The 26,260-nt window shown below is 39.8% G+C and overlaps 2 protein-coding genes across 4 annotated transcripts; both read left to right on the top strand.

Moving 5' to 3' along the window:
* The first annotated feature begins 32 nt into the window (after positions 1 to 32).
* On the top strand, positions 33 to 13,620 carry slf2 (SMC5-SMC6 complex localization factor 2). The gene is made up of 20 exons (XM_040139691.1): positions 33 to 211; positions 1,688 to 2,223; positions 2,370 to 2,615; positions 3,495 to 3,540; positions 4,174 to 5,642; positions 5,783 to 5,862; positions 5,966 to 6,079; positions 6,194 to 6,361; positions 6,704 to 6,809; positions 6,899 to 6,986; positions 7,095 to 7,236; positions 7,757 to 7,844; positions 7,978 to 8,154; positions 8,384 to 8,478; positions 8,602 to 8,689; positions 8,835 to 8,957; positions 9,178 to 9,255; positions 9,391 to 9,477; positions 11,637 to 11,705; positions 11,884 to 13,620. The coding sequence occupies exons 1-20, from the start codon at positions 178 to 180 to the stop codon at positions 12,358 to 12,360; spliced, it is 4,311 nt and encodes a 1,436-aa protein (XP_039995625.1). The 5' UTR covers positions 33 to 177; the 3' UTR covers positions 12,361 to 13,620.
* A 1,409-nt stretch (positions 13,621 to 15,029) lies between these two features.
* Positions 15,030 to 26,181, top strand: washc2c (WASH complex subunit 2C). 3 transcript variants are annotated; one of them, XM_040139336.1, is made up of 31 exons: positions 15,030 to 15,270; positions 16,412 to 16,555; positions 16,774 to 16,938; positions 17,094 to 17,162; positions 17,332 to 17,505; positions 17,629 to 17,722; positions 17,825 to 17,886; positions 17,997 to 18,053; positions 18,143 to 18,241; positions 18,384 to 18,468; positions 18,693 to 18,752; positions 18,879 to 18,997; positions 19,112 to 19,202; positions 19,292 to 19,345; positions 19,437 to 19,649; positions 19,751 to 19,905; positions 20,039 to 20,149; positions 20,720 to 20,812; positions 20,899 to 21,000; positions 21,101 to 21,208; positions 21,297 to 21,469; positions 21,653 to 21,776; positions 22,014 to 22,445; positions 22,585 to 22,713; positions 22,852 to 22,953; positions 23,111 to 23,185; positions 23,449 to 23,508; positions 24,026 to 24,253; positions 24,363 to 25,073; positions 25,179 to 25,350; positions 25,483 to 26,181. In XM_040139336.1, the coding sequence occupies exons 2-31, from the start codon at positions 16,412 to 16,414 to the stop codon at positions 25,626 to 25,628; spliced, it is 4,407 nt and encodes a 1,468-aa protein (XP_039995270.1). In that variant the 5' UTR covers positions 15,030 to 15,270; the 3' UTR covers positions 25,629 to 26,181. The 3 variants fall into 3 exon arrangements, with proteins under 3 accessions (XP_039995270.1, XP_039995269.1, XP_039995272.1); XM_040139335.1 differs by having other exon boundaries at positions 18,876 to 18,997; XM_040139338.1 differs by lacking the exon at positions 23,449 to 23,508 and having other exon boundaries at positions 18,876 to 18,997.
* Positions 26,182 to 26,260: the final 79 nt, after the last annotated feature.

Raw genomic sequence — 26,260 nt, 5'->3', positions numbered from 1 at the left:
TTATCCAAACTACATACTGCTGGACTCCAAGTTCCACAATGCATTGCGTGTAACGTTGGTTGCTGTGGCTGCGGGCGGGAGAAGTTCTAATTGCTGAGATGATTTTAATATTGGAACTCTAACACCGTCGGTTATATTCGATGTCTGTGTTAATGGACAGCCTCTCCAATCCTCAACATGAGAAAAACAACAGAAAACCAAGGAACACCCGGTAAGAAAACCTTGCACTCCAATGCTAAATTGAGCGTTAGTCGGCTAGCTAAACAAAGCACCCCCGGAAACAACGAATTGCCAAAATTAAAATTTCTTAATAACTGCTGTTATAATTTTTCTTCAAGCTGTGAGCGAGGCTGTCAATGTTAGTTTCGAAAGCGAGCCTAGCACAATGAAGTAAAGGAACTAATAGCACTGTCATGTTGTTAACAAACTATGTAAACACGTCCTTAATGTCAGTTTCCTGGCTAGCATCACCTAGCTATTTTTCTATTTGCTAGAATCGTTGTGTTACTTTGGTAACGCCACGTTTGTTTGTGATTGAGATTTTCAAAGGGCACAGCACAACAATAATGTAATGTTAAGGCTAACCCGCTGAAGCTTCATAGTATTTACTGCTGCTGAACTGGTGCTGTCGTTGACGTAGCATGCTGTGACTGGTAGCTACTGGCAGGTGTCTGCTTATTGTCTGGTGTGGTAGGACAACTCGAGCTAGCTTCGATGCGTCTGCGACACCTTGGTTCTTTTATCTAATTAAGTTCTAATTCTTATTTTTGAGTTGCAATACTGTCGTCTCGTCTATGGTGCACTTTAACTTACTCTGTAGCTAGTAAAGGAAAGGGAGCGACACTATCAGTGTTTAAACATAGCTATTTGTTTTTATTGGCTGCACCTCTAATACAACAACCCTGCTATAAATCCTACCTTCGCGAATGTTGTAATGCTTGTTTTTTTTTTGGTTGAAACTGTTTGTGAGAGTCGTTAAAGGCTGGTGAATTGAACTGCGTTATAATGAGAGGTGTTTCTTATAGTGTCCATGCCATTTATGTCAGTGAGTGTAGACAAAATACTAGAATTGTTTATTTACGTGGTAAGATACTGCAAATAGATTACTTTTATTTGACCTGCCTGGCCAGTAGACATGTTTAGTCTGTGTTACTGAAACACACCCCTGTCATTGTATATGTCAGTTGAGTTTATCATATATGCTGTCGAGATTAATATTTGAATTAGCCCTGGATCAGTTTCTCTCTCAAATGCTGTAAATTGTCTTCATGGAGGTAAGTTAAATATATAGGTATAGGATTAGAAAATTCATGACTGTCAAAATCTTTCAATGTGCATTGTTGCATGGAAAACCATGAATGCAGCAAATTTCACCTCCATTTAAGGCAGAATCTTAAGCATTGCCTTCCTGCTGGAGCAAATTCAAAACAGATATAAAATGATGTATGAGCATTTATTTATAGTGACAGGGTATATATCACCGAAGAAATGCTGGAAGTGTTTCTGCTAAAATAATGTAACAAGAAGAACCTCCTTGTGTCAGGGAGCATTACAAAGAAAAATGTCACAAGACTAACAGTTGAGCCACAGCTATAGGGGTCATGGACTCTGAAATGACAACATGTTCAATCGTGTTCACACTTGAGCACTCAATGGCACGTTTTGTCATGTTTCTTCTGTGTTTTAGGGAGGGACCTCGCACTCCAGCAGCGCTCCCTATCCCATTTCACATCTTTTCACCACAAGACTCCAATGAAGCCCTCTCAGCCTAACCGGCTTTCTCACCCACCAGCCAGGAGAGTGTTGCCACTTGAAGGCCCTGAGCTGTGCCACAAGGAGAGATTGGGTCCACCTCAGCACTCTCCTCATCCCCTGGGACCTATCCATTCAGCAGAGTTTATTCGAGGCATCAAAACTAGCGTTGGCACGCCAACAAATAGTCCTTGTCACACAACAAATGACAGACTTGGTCCTCCACAGCACTCTGCTCAACCCCCTGGGCCTTTCTGCTCATCAAATCTTGTTCCAGTTTGCCATCCTGACATTGATACCTCAGCGAATAGGCCACAGCCCTCGCCTTCCATTATCTTTCACCCTGCTTCCCCTCAATTCATGAAGGATTTAAGCAACCACACCCCGTCTTTCCAACTCATGAGAGATCAAGTAACCGAACCCAAGGTCACGTCTTATTCAGTAGCAGCAAAAAGTCAAGAATCAAACAAGGTATTGTTTTCTCTTTTTTTTTTCTCTCTTGTTTTTAACATGGCCATTAGTGAAACCCGAGTTTTATTAAAAGTGTCTCGTTTATGACCTATACCACAGCAGTCGTGAAGCTGAATTGTTGTGGCTCTTAACACGTCCTCTGTTAGGCTCGATCCAGCGATGTGAGGAGTCCCATACCTACTGCCCAGCTGCACAGGCCCCCTGTGACCCCATCACTCTACACCAGAGCTGCTCAAGAAGTTTACCCACGGCCCCTCTCAGACTCAGAGCACTGGAGTCCTGGTTACAACCACTGGCCACGGGGCTACAAGCCTTCTCCGGGTACCCAATCATCTGACAGAAGTAGTGGTTCCAGTTTACCCCTTATGCACAGCCCTGTAGCCCCTTGCCAGGTAAAGTTTGTTAAATGTTTAATCACACCAAGTTCAGTTAGGGTTTTGGTTAAAGATTTTGAACTGCCTCTTGCCTCTTCATGGCTGAGGGCCATCTCACACGGTGTGAGGCAAAGTAATTCTTGCTTGTGTCGTGATCTCAGCCTTTGTTGTAGGAGTTTTAAAATAAAGATGCAGGTGATTTAGCCTTATAAGCAGACTGAATTGCCATTTTGGTTCACCTCATTATTCAGTCTGACATCAGTGTCATGTTAGCTGTTTTCTGTTTGGGAGGTATTGTTATTTTGCCGCTAACCAATCAGAAGAAAGGGATGTATTCATTCTACCAGTGTCAATCAACACAGAAGCTGATAGTGGTTGTTTGGAGCAGTTCATTTAATGTATGTCATGACAATCAAAGAAATATGACAGTTTAAGTCTTTATTTGTGTAAGTTGGCTTACAACAACATGTATAGCTGTGTTGATCTCATTGATGCTTGTCGCCATTTTTCTGTGTCTGTCACAGGAAGATGACATCCCCATTCTTAATCCTGCCTAGAAAGCTCTGATTGGCCTGGTTGTTTTTCCAGCTAGAGACACAGCAGTCATATTTTAGCAGTGATTTAGAGGTCTGGAACAGACTACAGCTAGTTGGTTGGTCAGTCTTAGAAAAGTTAAAAAGCATTTGCCAGGTGTTTAGTAAGTCAGTTTACTAATAGTTATATAACTGTTTTTCTCTTGTAAACATGCAAGTGTGAACAGTAACAGCTAGTTGTTTTTAAAAGTATTGGGCATATGATCCAGATGTAGCTCTGTCTTCAGTTGAAAGGTATAGTAGTATTGAAAATTAACATTGGAAACCTGCTTTTCCTAAGGAGTCATTTTGCTTTCTTTTTCAGGACCAGCAACATAAACGAACACCTTCAAGTGAAAAGTTAATTCCAGGTAATATTGTCAAAGAAATTTACTCATCTACTTAATTTATACACAGATAAGTAAATGAGCATTTTTTCCATCTGTAGTTATTAGAATAATGAACAGAAAATTCAATTATGAAGCCTGATGGTCAGTACACACTGCCTTCTTCAGAATTGTTTTTATTATTTCTTTCTTTTTTTTAGTGGTCGCACTAGTCACATGCAGATTCTGACAACTCATTCTCCCACTTGTCCACTTCTTACTCAAAAAGCTGTAATCTGTCATCTTGTATTTTTAATGCTTGAATTGTTCCATGGCACATATCAGGGCTGCGACTGGCGATTATTTTCATTATCAATTAATCTGCCGATTATTCTCTTGATTGATTTGTAAAGCATCAAAAAACAGTGAAAAATGTCCATTACAATTTTCTACAGCCCAAAGTGATGTCATCAGATGTGTTGTTTTGTCTGACCAACAATCTAATGGCGAAAGAGCCTCAATTTACTAAAACACAGCACACTGAAAAGCAGCTAATTCTTTCATTTGAAAACCTAAAACTGTAAAATGTTTTGTTTGTTTTTGGTTTCTTAAAAATGATTTAAGTGATTGGTAAAAGAAAATATATAATAATATATTTATATCTTTTTTCGTCACCAGCAGTGGACTTGAATCGCTCATCACGAAAGAGGCACAAGGAACTGGAGGACTGTGATGACAATGCCAAGAAACTGTCTCTTCAGGGTGCAAACTCTATTAAAGTACAGACACCTAAACCCACCGTCGGCAACTTAGTCAGCAAATCACTAGTGCCGTCACCGACGCATTCTTCAGTCTCGGAACTGTTGCCCAAAACCACAGATCTGTGCACGGAGCCAGCACGTGGACAGTCTACATGCTTGGAACTGTCATCTAAATTTAAGCCCACCCAGTCATCCTGTGCATCACTGTCATCCAAACTTTGCATAAAGAGCCAACCATCAATGGGGGCAAAGCAGGCATATATAAAATTAAGTCAGAATCATATTGTGAAGTTAAAAGAATTCAAATCACCCTTAACGCCTGTTGAAGAAAGTTTGAAGAGAAGAAGCGAGGAGAATGATAAAAGGAATAAATCAAGCACTTTGTTATCCCCTGAGGTTCCCAAGAGGGACACTAGTAGCTTATCTCATGTTCAGATAGGCAGCCACCACTCTGGTCATACACACTGTGGTACCTCAGTCTTACAAGCCAAGACCCTGAGCAGAGGTAATCAGGTTGAGGAGAGCAGAAAGATGGACAATAGCACTCCCAAATCCACCTCAAAACCAAATTCAGGTTCTCTGAGCTGTTGTAAGGTAAAACAGAATAAAACTGCCCGCCCACGAAAACCTGTAGTAATGCCTAATGGTACAGATGAGCTCTTCACCCCTGATCCCATAACTTATGTAGTCAGTCCAGCAAATAAGACTGAAAAGCTCAAGCTAGATGGGGGAACAATTAAATCACCCACCTCAGAAAAAAGTTGTTCTTCCAGAACTGCAATCAGCTCCAGTACTCCAGTTACTGGATCCTCGTGTCACAACACGCAGAACTCCAAAGTAGGTGGTTCTCCTCATGCAGTCGAAACCAAAGTCTCTTCCTCAGCACATAACCCACAAAGACTCTTGCCAACTGTAGCTTTACAGCGGGTAAAACTTGAAAACATAATTCCCCTTTGCTCCAAAGACGGGGAACTCGAAAACAGTCCCATCACTTCGTCAGTTAGGCAGCCTAAGGAAGAGAGTGTTAAATCAGATGAAAAACGCACATCTCTCCACCCTTACACTGTGATTTTAGAGACTGACACTGCTGCCTCGGAACAAACTTCCATATCCCACTGTTCTCTGTCTCCACCACTGGAGAGGCCGGCAAGTGCAGTGAGTAGAAAGCAGGTGAATGAAGAGGATCCCATAGATGTTGAACTGGACCTAGGCCTGAGCTTTGCATTAGATGTGGATCTAACCCAGAGCTCTCATAGCAGTGAGGAGGAGCAGCTGCTTTCCTTGCAGGAGATGATGGAGCGTGTTACCAAGCCTCCTGATACACCAGAGAAGGGAGCCTTCTCAGAGCCTAGTACACCTGGACATCACAGCAGTCAGTTCAAAACTGTAAGCTCCAAAGGGCTTGTCTTTATTTTACATAAAATAATTAATGTATTATAATCAACTTGTTGAGCTCAAGGATCACTAAAAGTCGACCATGTCTCTGTTTGGATGTTAAATGTCATCTGTTGTGTTTCCCACAACAGCCATTGCCATCCACCACAAAGCCAGGCCTCTACAAGAACAACCTTGATCAGATGCTACAGGAAATCAACACCAATAAAAAGTATATTATTTAGAAATTTTCACTCCCATGATCTTTTTATTTTGAGCTACAGTGGTTGTATATGAGAGGAGTTAACTTTTTCTACATTCTTTTTATCTACCAGAGCTAAAGAGATTGAGACACAGCTTCTAACTGCATGTAAAGAGGACCTGTTGAGAATAGCTGAGTACGAGAAGGCTGAGGAGAACCAGAAGGAGGGCATCTCCACCGAACAACAGTAAGGGATGCGGAAGCACATAGACACATTATACCTTGTCAATGGGACACTGTCCTTGCACAGTTGATAACCTTTATTCTGCATTTTTTTGTTTTGTTGTAAATTATTTCCCAGGGAATTCCTGCAGCGCTACTCGCTGATGTCCAATGCAATCAGGGAAGTGCCTCCAGGAGAAGTAGTGTTCAGCCTGGAGAAATTTGGCCGAATCTTCAACCAGGATACACTGCAGCTTAGACAATGCATGGTCAATCCTCAGGGGACAGCGCAGAAAACGCTTCTTTGGTAAGCTGTGCTTTGTGTGTACATGTGAAGGTCTAGAGCGACATATCTTGACTACAAATTACTAAATTTGATACGGGTACTCATTGTCCCCAGGGAATGATTCTAAATTATTTTGGTGACCCTCTGACCTTTTGTCTAGGGTCAGCATCAGCTAAAAATTTACCACTGACCAACATTTGTTTTTAGTTGTTAGCTCCATCCAGCACTTTGTGCTGTGGCTTTTTTTTTTTTGAACATTGCAGCCTCTAATGGCCATTTGAAAAGCTTTAGACCTTTAGTTTTGCTAAATAATTAATTCCTCTAATCTTTCTCTCACCACTTACATCCTCTTTTCTCTATCAGGTCCAGTCCTGCTCAACTGAGATTGCATGTGAATATTGGATTGTTGCAGGAAGCTTATGACTGTCACTCACCCTGTCCATCTCGGGTTACCCGTTTCCTATTCAAGGTGGGCCCCACACACACCTGTAGCATGTTAGCAGTGATTTTTGTCTAAATGTCTGAGCATTGACGGTTATTCTTTGATGATCTTGTCAGATGATGTCAGTCCATAGTGAGAGGATGGTATCTGAAAAGATACTACAGGCCCTCTGTGACATCGCCTGCACTGCTGCTTATCAGATAGGTCAGCGTTCCCCCCACCCACAAGCTTTTGGTATTTCCCCACTACAAGTTGTTTAGATATATGAACAATTTTTAAATTGTTTTTTTTTCTGTGTGCTTTCTTCCTCAGTGAAAAATGGAAGTCAGCAGTTTAAAGTGTGGGTTCCCAGTTTGGCTGATCTGACACTGGTCTTGATGAATATGGGAGTTGCGTTTGTTACTCTCTTCCCTTTTGAGAATCTGCAGCCTCCATTCACAGAAGGAGATTTGCTGTAAGTAGCATTCTTATGTGAAGGATCATTCATTCATTTTGTTTGCTTTTATTTAAAAACTTCTTATTACCAGACACAACAGCGTGGCTGGTATTGTTTTCAACTGTTGTGTTTGTGTGTATATTATCATGGGAAAATGTGGTACCGGTGGAGTTACCTACTGTAGTGGGAACTACACTGAGGCACTTTTGAGTACTTTATCAGGTGTCTGTCTGTCTGTGGACAGATAATTTTTCACTATGATTGCGTCCCAACCGTGCAAGATACAGTCACAAAACTTTACAGGTTTGTAGTTGAGATCAAAATGAAGGCGGAGTTCAAAGATGAGTGTGGTCTGACCCATGTCTATCGAGTACTCATGTAATAATGGATCAGTGACTACTGAGTACTCATGGGTCGGAACGTCAACATATTAACGGGCGTCGTGGCTGGTGCGATCTCATCGCAAGATTGTCTCTATTTTGGAAATAGTTTATATCTTTTTAATTTCATGCAGTTGAATTTCTTTGTGTTTGTGAAGGGAGGATGTCTATATTAAAAGTGAGAGCCCCTCCAGTAACAAGGAGCAGAGTACTTTCCCAGAACACAACTGCAACAACATCTTGAAGGTGAGACGCAATAGGAAACCGATGTCTATTGGGAACAGTTTACTCTCATCTATATCAGAGTTCGGCAAAGAAAACAAAAATTCACCTTTCAGATCATTCATTACTTGTTCGTTTTTCTTGTTCTTGTTTGCAGTACCTGTCTTACTGTTTGGGTCTGTGTCCACGGGCGTACAGCGACGACGAGCTGCTGTTGCTGCTGACTGTGGTGGGAAGGATGGGCTTGGACACACACCTCATCCTCCAGTCCAATGTGGAACTTTTCCCACTACAGTATAAAATTGTCAACAGCATCAGGGACTGGGACACTATGGTCAGTGCATACATGCCTCTGATTCTTTGATTTTCTGAAATTTCAGACATACAGTGAGAATTTATTACACAGTTTATATTACCATTACAGAATAAGTTTGTGTTTTTGCTGTTGTATTTGACCTTTAATTCCAAATGTCCAATGATTAAAATCTGCACTATAGTCCTGTTTCCTCGTGGGAATTTGTTTACCTAGTCAATTACTTATTGTTTAATTAAAACCTCTTTAGCTGCCCAGAATCTGTCTGGCCCTTACTGATCTGACAGCTGACCACCACAACATGTGCCTGCTAGTTCAACTGCTGCCTGACAACACACGTGGAAAGTAGGTCTTTTTATCTTTCTCCTTTTCTATCTGATCAGCTTCTCTCAATTATTTGTAGATATTAGAATTATTGTATTGTTTGTTGTAATAATACACCAAATATTCTTTATTTTATTTGTAAAGGCAGCTGCGCCGACATCTGAGTCTGTCTATGATCTCTAAGCTGTTAGATGGAAATTGCACTTACAGACCTACAGAAAAAGAGTTTCAGGTAATCTGATTCAGTGTAATCTAAACCTAGACAATTTCCTTTAGATGAGAGCACTTGAAATATGTGAAGTCACCTTGTAGAGTTTTTTGAAATCATTAAATGACTATTGCAATGTAATGAATGTCCTGTTTTCTGTGGTGCTTAGCTCTCTAAGCTGAGTCCGTACCTTCCCTGTATGCAACCCTCTACCCTCCTCCGGGGCATGCTGAGCTCTTCCAGCAGGAGTCAGAAAGATAAAGAAGAGGACATGGCCACCCTAGACCAACAGGTGAGCACTGGGTTAATGCCTTAAACTTCAAAATGTTCCCACCTAAAATTCATGTTGGATTTTTCTTGTCTTGTTTTTCATGTCTAGTTCTCTTATGTGTAAATAGAGGATCTTATATTCACATGAACCTAACTAAATGTTTTTTTTTGTAAGTGGATTAAACATGATTTTCTGTTTTTTTTCTGATGCAAATTTCTTTCCATTTATCAATGTGTTTCAGTCCTACTACCTATGCTATAGCCTTCTTACCTTGGCAAATGAAGCTTCCAATTTTCAGTTCTTCCCAGCCCATCAGAAGGTATGATTTGTTCTCAATTCTTTCCCATTCCTTCTGGGCTCTTATATTGGGGGAACTGGGGGTTATAAATGTCTGAATGGCAATATCCTTTTGCCAATGAGACTGTTAATGTTGACTTACCTTCTTGGCTCTCAGGAGCAGCTGCTGCGTCTGTGCTCTGAGCTGGAAACACATGTTAAGTGTGACATCAGAGAAAGCGAGAAATGTCTCTACCGGAGCAAGGTGAGTATGATTTCAAAAGGAATTTGAGTTATTTGTGTGCAACTGTGTTTATTTTGATGCTGATCCACAAGCAGCATAGAAACATCTTTGAAAGATGTTTGCCTTTTCATGGCTGCAGGTGTAAGAGAGAGTCTAGTGCTCTGTTTGGTTTAGGCAGACCGTAGTAGCGTCCTGAAGGAAAGAAGTTAAACTCTGGAGATGAGAGAGAACAAACATTACTGGACCTTTTTTTACAGACCGCTTGTTATTAATGACTGTTCCCTCAGGAACAATGTAATATTCAAGGAAAATGTCTTTTGTTTTTGGAACATTTATCATGATATAAAGTTCATGACACCAAGACACACAATCATCAACAACTGGTCCATGTTCAGACTTTTTATCATCAGCAAATATCAAAATGTGCCTGTTACTGTTGCTTTAGATACATTTGTGTACAAGATACGAAGAATGTTACACATAAGAATGAATACGCTCCTGTGTAGAGTCTGTGGAGGAATACACTATTAACACTGACACACTGGGACCTGTTCGTCAAGAAATCCACTATCCAGTCAATGAAATTTACATTTATAATGCAATTACAAAGAAGCACTTCGGCTGGATTGTGCTGAATATTGAGGAAAGGTCAATGAATAACAGCATATAATTGCTGTTGGGGACCTCCATATACTTTAAACAGTTTGTCAAAGTCTTCCATCACCAAAGAGATTAGAGCAGCTGGTCTTAGGTCATTTTGTTTAAGTTCACGCATGTAATTGCCTTTTCACAAAAATCCAATCAAAATCCTTGTTAAATCTCTAGTAAAAGCTTTTTGAGTCATCTGCCTGCTGCTCATCTGAAGTAACACCATGCAGCGAGACCATATTGCACTTACTGTGTGGATGTCATTAAATTTATGCTATTCCATCCAGACTTCGGGTCTTAACTAATAATTCTGCACTCAATTTTCTTTCTATATTTGTGTTTGGACCTCTCAATTTTGAGGCAAATTTTCTTCCTAATTAAAGCATAAGTAGTTTTTTCCTAAACCTTTCAATTTCTTAGAGACCCAAGGCTTGGTAATTTGGTAAAAGTAAACAACCTTCATAGGAATTACACTGTCCACACAAAAACACTATAGAGCTACATACCGCAAAATTTAGTTAATCAATTCTTTTAGACGAGTCATGAAAGACGGACCAGTCTGCACAATCAAAGTACCCCTGCAGAGCAATAGAATATCTGTACACTTTGGAATGTTAGTGGGAATTCCCTTCGCAGGTAGGGAGGGTCTTACTGATACAGACAGTAGTTCAATATCAGGTAAACACATTTGTTTGTGGACTGTTTTAGTAAATATTGTGCATGTATATTTTGTCTACCCAACAAGTGTAGCAAATCAGTAATGACTAAAAAAATTTAACTTCTAAGCAACAATTTAAGAATTGAATCCTGGAAAAACTATCATTTTTACTTTTCAAATATTGGATTTAAAAACATCAAATATGCCTCTGTAAAGAATGGCATTAGGGCTGCAACAAAAAATTAATTTTCATTATCAATTTGCTAATTTTCTTAATTAATCATCTAAAAATGCCAGAAAATGCTCAAAAATGCATGAGGAAGGCTAAGGAAACCAGCAAATATTCACATTTTTTTGGACCTCGAACCAGTCAATTTTTGGCATTTTTGCTTAAGTAATGACTTAAACAATTAATCAATTGTCATAATTGTCGCTGATACATCTCTTTTATAAATTCCCTAGTCAATTAATTGACTAATTGTTTCAGCTCTGAATTGATTTGTTTTGTCCCTTTTCTGTCAAAGTCGGATGTTTTTGCACAGCACTTAACTGCTGAATATGCTGTCGCAGCTCAGGCTGCCTGTTTTATTTTACTCAGATAACTCTCAGAAACTGGGCGGTGCTTCTATTTAACTATGTGAATATGTAAAAGTGATTTAACTTTTTAATCAGTGTCAGTAGCAATGACAGTAATAAATCATGGCTGACCTGGTATCAAGATGCAGCCGTGGCCGCCAATGATTTATACTACCCTTTGCTCTCTAGAAGCAGTGTGGTACGTTAATCTTAACATGCATCTCACCCAAGGAACATGTTAATGACAGGTTGGAACAGGGCCTGTTTGACAACTTCTACCTTCCTCATCTTCTTCCAGGTAAAGGATCTAGTGGCCAGGATCTACACCAAGTGGCAGATGCTGCTTCAGAGGACCAGGCCTCTCCATGTACAGTAGTCATGCACTCTCATATGAATTCTTTATTTGCATCATTTTTTTCTTTACTTTGTCTTCTAAAAGATAATGGCAGTAGTCATTTAAAATAGGCTCTGTTTCTGAAAAGTCTTCCAATAAAAATCAACAAGTTTATGATCCTCATTTGCATTGGTATATTTTCTTCCCTTAGGGCAAGCTGTATGATTATTGGCAACCTCGGCCTGTGGATACATTGATCAGTAGCCAACAAGAGTACAATATGGATAACGATGGAGAGGGCACCGTGATGGAGGAGGTTGAACAAGAAGAGGAAACCAGTGAAACTGAAGAGAATGAAGCTGTAATGATTGCTGAGGATGAGGGGGAGGAGAAAGAAGAGGAGGCAGAAGAGCAGGAAATGAAACTGGGTGTCAAGCTAGGAGAAACAGGAGGAGAAGTTCCAATGGATGACAAAAATAAAACAAAAGAGGCAATAGAACCAGTGCCTGGGGATTTGAGCCAAGAGATGCCAGAGAAGGAGCCTGAAGTACACGAGGAGTCTCACATGATGGATGAGCATATAGAGGCTGGTAACACAGAGTGTACTAAGGTGGAGACTGAGAATATGGTTGTGACAAGACAAACTTCTCCCCATAACCAGGTAGGGGCATGTGATTTAGTGTCATAGAATGTTTTGTTTTCAGTGCTTTAATAGCTATTGCCTTAATATTAAGCTCATTTGCACTATTTTCCTGCCCTCCTCCATCCCTAACCCTTGAGTTTCATTGTTAATACAAACAGTAATTGTATATTTTTGAATGAAAAACATTTTAGAAGTGATTGCAAAGTTTGTTAAGCCTTGTCTACTCTTTAGCTAGTGCTGCAAAACACACAAAATATTGATTTAATGTACGTATATTTTGGAAAATAACTTGATATCAAAATGGCATGTAAATTACTTGTCGCTGTACCACTGTTTTCAGTTATTCAGTTGTGTAAAAATGCAGTTCGTACGTGTGTTACATACTTCAGTTTAGTACCTACCACAACCTGTGTTTATTTTTGGGGACATTTTTACATCCATCTCTTCCAGCTATGTTCATTTGTTAAAAATAGTTGATTTATTAGTGTCAACGTTTGTTTCACCCAGTCTGGGTAACTGAGAAGCTGACTGAATGTACCGTATGTGTGGTATTATTCTGAGAAATCATCCTCAGCTGGAAACAGGCCAAAATGTTTTTTTTTGTTTTGTTTTTGGTTTTTTTTCCTCCAGGAAGTTAGAATAACTGCTTCATGTTTCCCTTGCTCCCCACTGGTTTATTTATTTTTCAGTGTTGGCAGTGTCTGGGACATGAAACATTGTCATGAACATTTGCCGTCTTTAGTTACAGTAAAACTAATTGCTATGCAATGTTCAAAATCTACTCAGTTTAAATACAGCAGCTAGTACTCAGGTTTCTCAGCCCTTATTTTGTTACCTACTGTATTTATTGTAAAACTGCAGTGGGCCATTTTCACAGCAAACTGGCCATAGTGGGAAAAGCACTGGTGTTTCTAATAACATTAATGATGACTCCGTTTGACTCAGTGTGACAGTCAGCCAGCACACACAATACCAAGACCCCGAAACTGAAGCCGCTAAATGGAATGCAGCCATCATTCATTTTATTATTTACACCTGTTCTTTTCCTACTGTGACATGTACATTTTTTTCAGTGAAAAAGATCTATTAAATGAACTTTGTCAATTATTTCAAGACACATATTTTCTTGTTTGTTGATTTATTGTCAAAATTTTACTGTAAGGAATTTGTGTTGTGTGTGCATGTTTGTTTATTTTTTTTAATGGTTAAAAATACTTTTAATAGCCGATGCCAACTACAGAAAATAAACTTTATTAACATGTTAACAGAATTCTTTGTTGCCTTTTTAAAGCATCTCAGCCAAAATGTCTACTCCCACCAATGTCAGAAATATTAATATATTCACAACAATCTTAACTAAGATACAGTAATAACAACTGATTTCTTTTTTTAAAGAATTCACACTTGGCAAATCTATGAAGCTAAATACATGTCTAAATAATCCCACAGAATTAGTTCTGATAGGTTTAAAGTGATGAAACTGTGAATACTTTGAGTAACCATTATAGAAACAGTCTCAGATTTATTGTTTGCCATTTAGCTTTTGAGATTCTGCCGTTTTCTTATACTAAATGTAGTCTTTAGTAAAGGAACTACTGCTTTTTCAAGAAATAGAATGTATAAAACTGGTGATTGGCTTTGCAATGATTATCATTTTGTGCATAAAATGTTATCCATTAAATTAAAACTTTATATTAAGTATGGGTGTCAGTTCATTTTGCAGAGTCACAAATTTTTGAACCTCTTACAGCCAACATTGTGCTAAGTGGCAAATCAGCTTAGCTGCAATAGTAATTGTCATTTAATTGCTTAGTAGGCTTGTGTGTTGAAAATATGGCTCTCAATATCTGATGCAAACAGGAGGTAAATGAAGAGACAAACTTTAGTGAGAACGAACAGAAATGGATGGATTACCGGGCACAGGCCCAGGGTCCAAACGGGTAAGCTGCCCCATGGACCTATGCGTCCGTTAAAGGGACGGTTAACATTAATTGTTGCAAAGTCAATCAAATGTCAACAAAGAGATGCAAAATGAGTACAACATAACCACAGAGATGCAAAAAAACAAAACACGAAAACCAAAATGACTACAAAGAGATACAAAACAAGGACAGAAACAAAAAAAACCCATCAAAACACGTAATAACTACAGATACAGAACAATGACAGACACGCAAAGTGTCAAGAGATGCAAGACTGCAAACATACACATAACAGACACTAAAAGGTGCAAAAGAACTAAACAAAGACAAGAAACAAAGAGATGCAAAATGACCATGATGAGATTAAAAAAAAATCAACCTACAAACAGAAAAAAATGACCTTGAAGTGGCTACAGCATGTGTAGTCATTTTGTCTTTCAGTTTGGGTGTCTTGCTGCTATGTAGGAGGGGTGGGGGGCCTTTTACATGTCGTTAGCCAGGGGCCTGTTGACTCATCCTCCATCCACGCCAACAGCATATTGAGTTTCTTTAATTTCGAAGACATTCTAACTAAATGCCATATTATCCTGAGGGAGTGAATGAGTAAGTGGGCATCAAAGTGAACACTTTGGACATAGCTAAAGCACTTTCAGTACTTAATGTTAAAATGGCTGATTTAAAATGAATCAATATAGATAAAATGGATCTCCGTTAGGCCCAGATAGGTATGTGTGAAACTCATAGGCGATAAACTCAACTTTACTGTTTACCCATGCAGCAGCGGAGGGTTGTTTCCGGCACGACCGTTACCTTCCTCTCTTTGCCTCGGCTGTCGGTTCGTTCCACTCCGCCCCACTTTCACTGGGTTGCCAGGCAACAGTAGTCAGGTGACCGTCTGCAGACAGAACATGGCTGACCTGTCAGAAGACCAATGAGGGAAAGGCCAAATTTAGCATAATCGATCTTATTTTTCTACGTCGTTTTGTGACTACAGTTGACCATCGTGGACAGCAGTTGACCAGGGGTATTCAAGGTAACCACGAGAGTGCTTAAATTTGAGTGGATATATTACTCTGTGTTACTAGGAACAGCTGAAGCTAACGTTAGTGTTGGCTAGCTAAGTTGAGCTAGCCGCTAGCCAAACAGTCCCCGCTTTCTCTTCTAGAAGCAAATCTATTTGAATGAGAAAGCTAGGCGTAGGAAATAACATTTAAGCAACGTTATATGGACACAACAAGTTGTCTTCCGCAAATTTATAACGTTATTGCCAAAGTCTAAAGTTAGCTCGTTGTATCGCAAGTGTAGCAGTAAAATTACATCAGTTAAAGAGAAAAATAACGTTACAAGTAAAAACGGAATTTATCTTGTGGTGTGTCAGTTGTTCTGGAAACCAAAGTCTCTTATCTACACACAGACAGTCTCCCTATGAGCAGGAATCAGAGGATCAAAGTTGAATTTATTGTGTCATCATTTGGTTCTATTGACGTTGAATCTGATTCTGTGGACTCACGGACGCTTCTATTGAGATATTATGCCCACAACAGTCTGTAAGAAAAAGACTTTCCCCTGACGGAAAATGTCTTACAAGAGTATGGATATTGGCATGCACAATAATGCAGACACACTGTAACTTGAACATATCACGCATTCAAAAACATGGGGGTAAATGATCTTCTGCCTGGTTTATTTTACAGAGGGGAGTTTTAAACGTTTAAATAGAGGGCATTAGTCCATACTGGTTGTTCCTTGGTGGGAAGTACAATGTCATTTATTTGGCCTTGTTGATGCCCCTGATTGTGTGGAGGAATGCCACAATCCTTTCACAGACTACCTTCAGTGTCTGGAGCAGGTCCATGACTTGCCTGTAGGCGATACCATCACTACAGTTTAGGATTTGGGCTTTGGCAATAACACTACAAATTTGCAGAAGAAAGCTCGTTGTGTGCATATAAGGTTGCCTAAATGTTTCCCAACAAGCTTTTACATTCAAGCAGTCTCTCAGCTGTTTACCTTAAGCAGAAACTGGTTTAAAACAAATATGTGGGATACATATATATATACATTTTGTATAAATTATTTGGGGGATTTTCCCTTCATGATTTACTAATGAAAGCTGTCTAAAAACCCATCTGACTTGTTAATGACATTGATAAGAACAAGTAATCTGATTGCAGATGAGTGGGTTGCCGGAGGGAATGGCAAATGGCCCAAGCCGGAGTGAATACTCAGAGAAAGAAGCTCAGATTTGGGAGAGACCCTGGACTCTTCAAGAAATGCGACAGAGCAGTGCAAATTGGTCTTTGGCAGCTGACTCTGGGGTAAGTCAGAAACGTCTTCCCCAGCTTTGATATAAGCAAAGAAAACAGCAATTGATCATCATCTTTTCTTTTATAGGCAGGGAAATATTGCAGAAATGCTTTACAAATCAAAGTAGTTGAGGGGACTGTGAAATGTGTTCTGCTTTGGTGTGACGAAAGTAACTGTGCAACTCTTGCTGTCTCCATAACTATTTTGTTGGTTTTTTTTTTCTTCACAGCTCTTTCTCTTCCTCCAAGACTTCTCCCAGAGAATGCTGTCGAAGACACATGACATTGAAAAGCAGTTGGACAGTCTGATCCGTGACACCAAGGCCACAGACAGCTGCTTACACTCTGTCTTTAATGACTTTCTCATGCTCTCCAATACACAGTTTATAGAAAATGTAATGTATACAGTTGAAATATTTTACCGTACTTTGGTTTTACTTTGCATACTATAACTTTGACAATTCATTTACAAACTAAAGGACATCTTGTGGTGAACTTTTGTTTCCTCTCTTGTAAAACAAAAATCTTTCTTGTTTGTGTCCTTGTGCAGAGAGTGTATGATGAAGAGGTGGAAGAAACTATACCAAAGGCTGATGCTATGGAAAAGCAGCCTGAGCAGGTTTATAGAATTCATTCTTTCAGCTCTTAAAATTTTCTGGCACAGAAAACAAAGACACCAACCAGTATAACACTGAATAATGCATTTTGGTGCTATCATTTCCAGGATAATGTGACCACAGTAACCACAAGTCTTTTCCTGGTGACTCTGATTTATGTTTCCCCTCAAGGAAAAGACTCGAGAACAGAAAGAGGCAGAGTTGATCCCTAAGATGCAAGAAGCTGTGAATTATGGTCTGAAAGTACTGGAGTCGGCCTTTGAGCATCTGGACATCAAAGCAGGAAACTCTGACTCAGAGGACGAGGAGGTCCCTGACAGAGTGGAGGCCATCCTAGAGCCCAAGGTGTGCTCTTGAGCTTGAAGCAGCATAGAGGATTACTGCAATTACTGTACAAATGCATGTTATAATGCATCTTTTCATTAATGTACTTTAACCTGTGTATCTGTTTTTGCCCTTGTCTTTTAGGATCTCTATGTGGACAGGCCACTTCCATATCTGATTGGTTCCAGGGCCTTCATGGAACAAGATGATGTTGGACTTGGTGATCTCTCAAGTGATGGTAGTTATACTGATTGCAGCTTCTTCTGGTGCTGTACATCGCCCATCAGCACTCACGCAATGTAGTGTTTATTTCCCTCATTGTGTGCGATTCTCTTTCCAGAAATGTCAGTTGACAGCGACAGAGACAGTGTGATCGAGAGTGAAGATGACAAAGAAGCAGTTGTAAGACCTTTTTTTCTTATTGTTTCACAGGGTTTATCAAGGTTTTTAATCTTGCATCTTACACAGGAAAATCAAAAAACTCGATTTAATTAATTAATTAATTTAAACAGCATTCAGATGAGGACTTTAATCAGGAGGAGGAGGAAGGTCACAATAATATAAAGACGGTAAGGATGCCTTTCTGATCACCACATCAAAGAATACATTTAAACCGAACAAATTTATAATTTTGAATTCTCCTCCCACACTCCCCTAGAAGTCATCCATGTTGAGTTATGAGGATGATGACGAGGAGGATGATGAGGATTCTGACATATTTGGAGAATCAGACAAGGATGATGATGACGACACAAAGGTATGCCTGTTATAACTTTACCTGAGTAGTTTAGAGATCTTTCTTAGTGGCCTATTTTATAGTCTAAGTCAGAAGACATTCAGATATGTTGATACCTCAGGGAAAAAAAAATCTGCTCTGGTTGTTTTTATATCACATTCAGAACACAGGTCCATCGTCTTTTGCTGATGAGCTGGCAGCCCGGATCAAAGGCGAACCAATCAACAAACAGGAGGGAGATCGCGCATGTAAGTCCCTGTCATTAACAAATAATTGGTAGTATATCATATTATCTCAGTTTGAATTTCCTTTTTTTTTTTGTTCCTCCCACTCTCCATATTTAATTTTAGTAAAAGTCAAAGGACCAATGTTTTTATTCGAGGTTTACATTAAAAGTGTTTCAGGGATGAGTGCCATCACTGCATGTGCATGCTTATGGTTATTTTCTTTCTACCATATCATGTCTTGGAAGCATTGACATCTAAGAAGAAAAGTAAAGGCAGAAAAGAACCAAAGCCTTCAAAGTCACAGGGTAGGACCTCCATTCATCATCAGTGCAATTCAGGCTTTTTGTTTAACTCTGCCTTAGTTATCTTCACAGCACGGCCATTTTTCCCAGCATGTTGCTCAGTACTGTTTATGTGCATTGTAACAGCAGCTGAAGACGACAGTGATGACATGTTTAAGCCACCAAAGATGGATGACGACGATTTCTCCCCATTTGGAGGGACAAGCGGCCTCTTCAGTGGAGGGAGAGGCCTGTTTGACGATGACGAGGTACATTTAAATTAAATGATTTTCAGTGCTCCCTCTAAATCCAGTTCCACACACATAGAAACTCTGGGCTGCAGCCAGATTTTTATTTGTGCCGCATTATGCTATGCCATCCAGGGTGATCTTTTCTCTGAGGCACCAAAGCCTTCTGTGTCTGAAGAGAAAAAAGCAATGAATGAAAGCACGAAAAGCACAGCTCAAACTGCAGGTAAGACAACAATGTGTGAAGATATGTACAGACATACTGAAATAAAGTAGAGTAGCAGATAGTTGCATAACTTTTCTTTTCTGTCCAAGAATCTGGCAAACCTGGAAAGAAGATTCCACCGGGTGCTGTTTCAATATTCCCAGGTAGTAGCAGTCACTTGTATGACAGCTAATATTACTTTTTTTAAATCTGCTTCATCATCCTCAAACAAATCAAATCACTTTCTCCTGACAGATAACGGCCTCTTCAGTTCAGGGAATGACTCGGATTCAGTGGGGAGCAAGGAGAATGGAACTCCAGTTCCCAAGACCAATATTGCTTCCGGACCGGTTCCTACAGGGGCTGGTGCTGGTGGAGGAGGAGGTGGGCTGTTTGATGATGAGGATGATGAAGATGATGAGGATGATGACTTCTTCAGTGGTAAAAGTCTTAAAAAATCTGACTCTGGTAAGTGTGTGAGAATGGGCACTTCAGTTCTACAGTCCAAGTTCAGGTGGGATCCTCACCCTCCAACTGCTGTGTGTTTGATGTTTTCCCTTCTTTTTCAGCTGAAAAGGAGAAACCCAAACCCAAGATGGCTATTGACCTGTTTGATGAAGACGACGAGGATGGTGACATATTCAATGATAAGTACAGTACGGCAACTCCAGGTCAGAGTAAGGAGGTTGCTGTGGAAGAGCAGGCTAAACCACCCCAGAAGAAGGTAAAGATCAACATATGAGTTTCTCACTGATGGCTCACAGTATTGAATTACATATTTAATTTGGTACATCTACATAGTGCTTTTTGTGGCACATTGAAGAGTCTCCATGTTGATAATTCATTGTTATGTTTAGATGCCAGCTGGTGCCATCTCCATGTTTGGTCCTGGGACTAAAAGCGTGCTCAGTGAAGGCAGGAAAAAACGTCACCCGTCTACCAGCGAGGAGTCTGAGAAATCTGAGGAGGTCTGAATAGATCATTGTGTACCAATATGCTCCAGACCAAATCTCATTTGGTGTGTTTTTACATGCAAAATGACCAAATAGTTTTTTGGTTTTTGACCAAATTGGACTCCATGGGCTCCAGTAACTCAGTGTTTGCAGGCTGTCTGGCTTAAATTGTCAAAAGTTTTTTACTGTTTTTCACTACACCGTCAACTGGTTGATAGCCTCAGAGTATTTTCACATTTTATCTACAGAGTTATACCAGTTTTAGTGTAACTTGGTGTTTTTTTTGGGGTTTGAGGTTGCCCTTGCTCCAACAATGATTCACATGCTCAGTTATCAGGCATGAATGCCATTAAATGAACAGACCTAGTTGCAGTCAGTATATTGATGTTTGCTCATGTTAAAGTGCAGTCTGAGAAAGGCTAAATGTGATTTAGTTTGGAGTACACTGCTGGCCTTTACTCTTGGTGACACTGTTCACTGCTCTTTGCTCTGCACCAGGACTAAAATATCAAGTTACAATTTAGAAAGCTATGTATATCAAATTCCATTTTCATTTTCATTAAATCTTCATTTTATTTGTTTCAGAATGGGCCTGCTCCAGATGTTGGGAAAGCTGCTGTCAAGCAGACTCAGAAACCCCAGACCAGAGGCCTCTTCTCTGATGATGAAGATACACAAGTAAGGCTTTCTAACTTTACTTGGAGAAAAGTAGTAACAGTGATAATGTATATTTTCATAAGACTATATGTATTTGCTTTCTACAGGTTTTTCCAACCATTCCTAAGAGTCAGTCTAAAACTGACCTTACAAGCCAGAGCAAAACCAGCAAGGCCTCTCTGTCATTATTTGATGACGAGGGAGAAGAGGTTTGAAAACTGACTATACTGACACACTTGAACAAAATTGAATTAGGTTAGGCTTGTTCTTTCTGAGTCCATGACAATAATCTGGTTCTTCATCTTGCAGGATCTGTTTGCATCTGCAGCTGTATCTAAACCAAAACCTAATCAAGCTAAAGCCTCCACAACACAACCCAGTAAGACTGTGTCCAGCTCCCTCTTCAGCGATGATGAGGTATGGCAATAAACAAATATTATTTTTCTGCTGCTTGCCAGTATTCAATTGAGTGTACAATATGATAGATTATTTTCTTGAATGACAGGACCAGTGGATAAGTTCCAAAAGTAGTACAACAAAGCCAGAGACCAAGACAGGAGTAATGAAGCCTAGCGCCAGCGCCCCCTCCAGTCTCCCCAGTGCCAAAACACCTAAAAAAAGCAGCCTCTTTGACGACGAGGATGAGGACGATCTGTTTGCTCCAACAAAAGAGTCAAGGTATTTACAGTATTAATGATTTTTTTTCATTATTGCATTAGAAACTGCAAAAAAAATGTATGCTCGCTGTTCAAATTGTATTAAAATCACTTTCATCATACTTTATTGAATAAAGTTCACTTTTGAAATACTGAATTGCCAAGGATTATTATCTATCCTCCTGTTATGTTGCTTTTCATATAGTCAGAAGAAGCCACAGAGAGTTGCACTCTTGTTTGAAGATGAGGGTGATGATGATGAAGATAAAGGATCCCTCTTTGGCATCAAACCTACTGTCAAAACCAACACTGCAGCCCCAGCAGCTAAAGTGAGTGCTTTAGCTTATTTTTTTGTAACATCACATTTGTCATGAAAATCAGTCATGTTTTGAAGCTTGCACAGAGGACCTTCAATTAAACAGAAAACACCAAACTAAAAAATCTATTTGGCTCTGTGTTTGTAACACAACAGTGATATTTAAAATTAGTTCTTTTTTTTTCATACCATTTAAATTTCATTGTCTCCCACTCTGAGGTTAAATTCTATTAATACCTGTATTCCTCAGAAACCTGCTGTGGCATCTCAGTCGTCTTCCCCATTAGAGAAATCAGAGGAGTTTGCAGTTTCTAGGACGGCAACAGAGGACAAGCCTTCACAGCGGGAGAGTCCAGCTGCAAAGACCCCAGAACCACTCCCATCATCAGGATTGCCAGAGATTAGTGAAAGTAAAAAGAAGCCTGCTGGAGCCGTCAGTCTCTTTGGAGGCATTAACGTTCTTGACGGCAAGCAGACAAAGAGCCCATTGGATGAAGAGGACAATGATGACGACTTTCTCTCCAAGGACAGCCCACAACCAAATGTTAAGAAGGAGGACAAAAAGGAAGAGAAAGTTAAAACAAATACTGTTAGTCTGTTTGAAGATGAGGAGGAAGATGAATCAGATTGGACTGATCCCATATTCACGCCCAGTAAAACCACAGGCAAAAACACACTAAAGGTTTGTATGATTTACAGTAAACCTAAGAATAGTTTGAAGAATTGATTTAAATGCATTGTTATACAGTTTCTCCTTAAGTCAAGAATTTAAAATGTGTCTCCTGTATTTTTATTTATTTATCTATTTATTTATTTTAAAGCCCACAGAGGAGCGACCACAAGCAAAGAGCACAGGTGTGTTCCAGGACGAGGAGCTCCTGTTCAGTCAGACACAGCAGAGGGACAATGACCCAGATGTTGACCTCTTTGCCACCTCAGGGAAAGCTGCGGTCAGTATTTTAGATAGTCGTATCTGTTTGTATATCTGTTTCTTTTCTCTCTACACGTAACATGTTTTACTCAAATGAATGCTAAATGCAGATGTCATCCCTACATGGTAAGGATACATGACTGTGTTTACTTTTTAGAGCTCCAAGCTCAGCTCAGCGAAGCCCACAGCACAGAGTCTGTTTGCCGATGATGAAGAGGATGACCTCTTCAGCTCCACCAAGCCAAAAGCTCCTCCTCCGGTAGCAATTTAAATATTTTATCGATTAGAACAAGGCGCATTCCTGCCTTCCAGCTTTGTATATTACATTGGAAAATGATAGGGTAAATGGTCAATTAAAGATCAACAGGAGAAACTTGATCTCTCTCTTGTTTTTTCTCTTTGATTTTCATTCACAGAAAGTAGCAGAGAAGCCCAGTAAACCTACTGACAGGGCACCACTAGCAAGTCCAGAGTCTGTGTCACAGATTCAGGTGAGTCCACTCTAGGCATAAACTGTCTTCAGTAATATCATGAACTACTTGTTTTTTAAGGCCATTAACACACATACTTGTGTGGCCATGTCGTTTTGAAATAGAAATAATTTTTGCTTTGTACTAGCTGTTTTTTATACTTTGTGATAAACACATCTACCTCGTAACTGACTGCCTATTCAAAGATAGTAATGTTCTTACATGAACTCAAGAAATGCCTTTATTGGATAAAATTCTGATCCTGCTGTAATCTGACCACACAGAAACCTGCACCAAGTCCTGTAAAACCTAAAGATTCCTCATCAAGGATTGGGAAACTTAAAGTAATTTTTTATTTTTATTGAATCAAAAGTCTTCATTCCTGACATTTCACTCTGATTCTTCCTGAGGAAACACTCTCCTATTCCCACATACATGTTTTCTCTTTTGAGGTTTCTTCTGTCTGGGCTTTTTCATTAAAAAAAAACCTGGCTATGACATGGCGGCATGACTATCAAATTGAGATAATTCCTCTTTTTTGATTTTGCTTAACTGGAAGAATTTGCTCACTCTTTCAGTTTCACTAGATGTTACTCCTGCATCTTGCTCTTGCCTCATTTCCTTCCACAGTTCTGTTTTTTCATTTTCCTCTGAGTGATCTGCTGCTTGGAACCACACTGAGAGACTTCATGAATAGAGAGTAGCTGAAAAGTGTAGTTTTGAGTCATAGAAATGTAAAAATGTAAGTCATTTTAATTAGAAAGTCTGTTTAAATAGTCTTTGTTCAGTGCTCAGGATTCTTGGTGTCTTTTTCGCCTTGATAAAAGTTTGTACTGGTGCATCTGTTCATTTTACATTCAGGCAAATCTGATGGTCAACCCTGCTGCGTTGCTCCCTGGTGCCGTCCCCAGTATGCCAGGGGCTGTAAGTGTACTCCCTGGCATGGGTCCTAGTTCCTCCTCTGGGGTGTCTAGCTCCAGCCTTAGTCCCAGCCCTGCAACAACTCCTGCAGGAGCCCTGACGGACAGTGAGGGAGGAGTGAGCTTCGACACCCCAGTTCAGGCTACAACACTGCAGAGCGCACACAAGGTGGGTTTTTGATTCCTAGAGAATAATATCTGTTATCTAGAATGCTTTTAGTTGCTTTTCCATTGGATTTCTGGTGTGTCATTGTGAGTGCAAATCTACTGTCATGCAGAGTCGTGCCAAAGGTTCTATACATCGGAGACCTCAGTCCAGAGCTGCGAGGCAGCAAGCTGCCCAAAGATCTGTGGAGGATAGAGAAGACACCCTGGGTGGAGATGTTCCAGGGCCAAACCCCAGTCTGTCTGGTTTAGTCTTACCCCTACCAGACAAATCCAGCCAGACGCATGCCAGTCCCACACTACCTAACTCATCTGCACCCACAGCCTTGCCTGCCTCCTCACCCGCTCAGCCTTCACTCTCTGAAATCTCCCCCAGACCATCAGTACTCACATTACCAGTATCTAAAAGCGCTGGAAAGACAGACTCTAGTAAGGACAGCCTCAGTACCAAGGTGCTTCCATCTTCTGATGAGGATGACCTTTTTGGCTCAGACAGTCTGTTTGAGGCCACCTCGGTCACTAACACACCTTCCACCACACAAACTGCCAAGACTGCACAACCTCAGGCCAGTAGCGGGTTGGGATTGAAGAAAGATGAAGACAAAAGCACACCCACATCCATTTTTGATGACAACACTGATGACCTTTTCCAAAAGGTCAAACCAAGGTCAACCGCTAAGAAAGCCAAGGCCTCGTCCTTTTTGGAGGATGATGATGATGATGATGAGGACATCTTCGGAGTGAGCAATAGTTCCACTCCCTCATCCACAAGTAGTAAAGAAATCAAGAACAGCAGTAGTTATTCAAAGCAGGACATCTTCCAGGTACCTTTGTTTTACATTGATGATAATACGGTCAAGGTTAATCTGTGCCATCATAAGAACTTGTTCCATTTCTTTCCTTATCGGTTGAATTTTCTTTGTTCTCAGGATGAAGTAGCCACTGTGCCTAAAATTCACAAGGTGCACAAAGAGAAGACCATTGATGCCAGCTTGTTCGATGACGACATTGACATTTTTGCTGACCTGACAGACACTTTAAAACCAAAACAGAAGTCCAAGACAAAGGGAGAGACAAAGTCGATATTTGATGATTACATGGGTAAGCAACAATAAAATGCATGCAGGCATTCATGTTTTTTAATGCACACTTTTGATACTGTCTGTGTGGTCTACCTTTTGTAAGCCTGGTATATTTAACCAAACTTTGTGTCCATCTCTCTGTTCTTTAAAGATGACATCTTCTCACCGAGCACAGTGAAACCAGTGGCAAAGGCTCCACATAAATCAAAGAAGACACCACCATCCCAGGAGACCAGTACAGCAGCAGAATCAAGCAACATATTTGATGATCCACTTAATGCTCTCGGTGGGAACTGAACTGTTGTTTCTGAGTAGCCAGATTTGTACACTTGTAGAATGTGGATTAATTCTTATGTAATTTCCATCGCTGAAAGATTGGGCATCAATATACTGTTGATAGAATATTTATTCATATAAATTCATATAAATACTGTGGCTTATTTTTGGAAGATGAAGACTCAAATGAAAATGATTACAGTCATCTCTTGACAGCATTTCCAAAATCATCTCGGCATCAAATCATTTTATGTAAAAGTTATTATATACTGTTAATCTTTATTATACATGATAGCACTTTATAAGCATACCATATGCTTAGCCTCAAAGCCTGCAGAAATTAACAGTAAATGGTTTTGTTTGTTTTGAAGGTGTTTATCCTTTGGCTTTGTCATGTTGAGATTCCATGTATTTGGGTTTGTGCCATATCATGGTTATGAGAAATCAATGTGTTTACTTGTTGTCTTAGACATTTTGACAGTGTTTTTATTAATAAGAAATTCATCCATTTCTTAACTTTGGCTGTGTTGAAAAAGGAAATTCATTTTTAATAACTAAAAAGAAACATATTTTATGCTATTTGTAATGTGTGTGATTATTTCCAAATTACTTGTTTTCATGTGCACTGTGCCTGTCTAGACTGAAATATTGAT

This window comes from Xiphias gladius, chromosome 11 (assembly GCF_016859285.1).
Source record: "Xiphias gladius isolate SHS-SW01 ecotype Sanya breed wild chromosome 11, ASM1685928v1, whole genome shotgun sequence".
In the NCBI taxonomy this organism is placed as follows: domain Eukaryota; kingdom Metazoa; phylum Chordata; class Actinopteri; order Istiophoriformes; family Xiphiidae; genus Xiphias; species Xiphias gladius.
This window is presented reverse-complemented; position numbering and strand designations above follow the sequence as displayed.

What these genes read in the sequence shown, in the direction of transcription:
- washc2c (XM_040139335.1), top strand. Translation starts at nt 16,412, where the DNA reads ATGAGTGGGTTGCCGGAGGGAATGGCAAATGGCCCAAGCCGGAGTGAA. An exon ending in AAAGCCTTCAAAGTCACAGG is followed by an intron (nt 18,753 to 18,875) that starts GTAGGACCTCCA and finishes GCATTGTAACAG; the next exon opens with CAGCTGAAGACGACAGTGAT. An exon ending in CTGCAGCCCCAGCAGCTAAA is followed by an intron (nt 21,777 to 22,013) that starts GTGAGTGCTTTA and finishes TGTATTCCTCAG; the next exon opens with AAACCTGCTGTGGCATCTCA.
- slf2 (XM_040139691.1), top strand. Translation starts at nt 178, where the DNA reads ATGAGAAAAACAACAGAAAACCAAGGAACACCCG. An exon ending in CTACAGAAAAAGAGTTTCAG is followed by an intron (nt 8,690 to 8,834) that starts GTAATCTGATTC and finishes TGTGGTGCTTAG; the next exon opens with CTCTCTAAGCTGAGTCCGTA. An exon ending in TGGCCACCCTAGACCAACAG is followed by an intron (nt 8,958 to 9,177) that starts GTGAGCACTGGG and finishes AATGTGTTTCAG; the next exon opens with TCCTACTACCTATGCTATAG.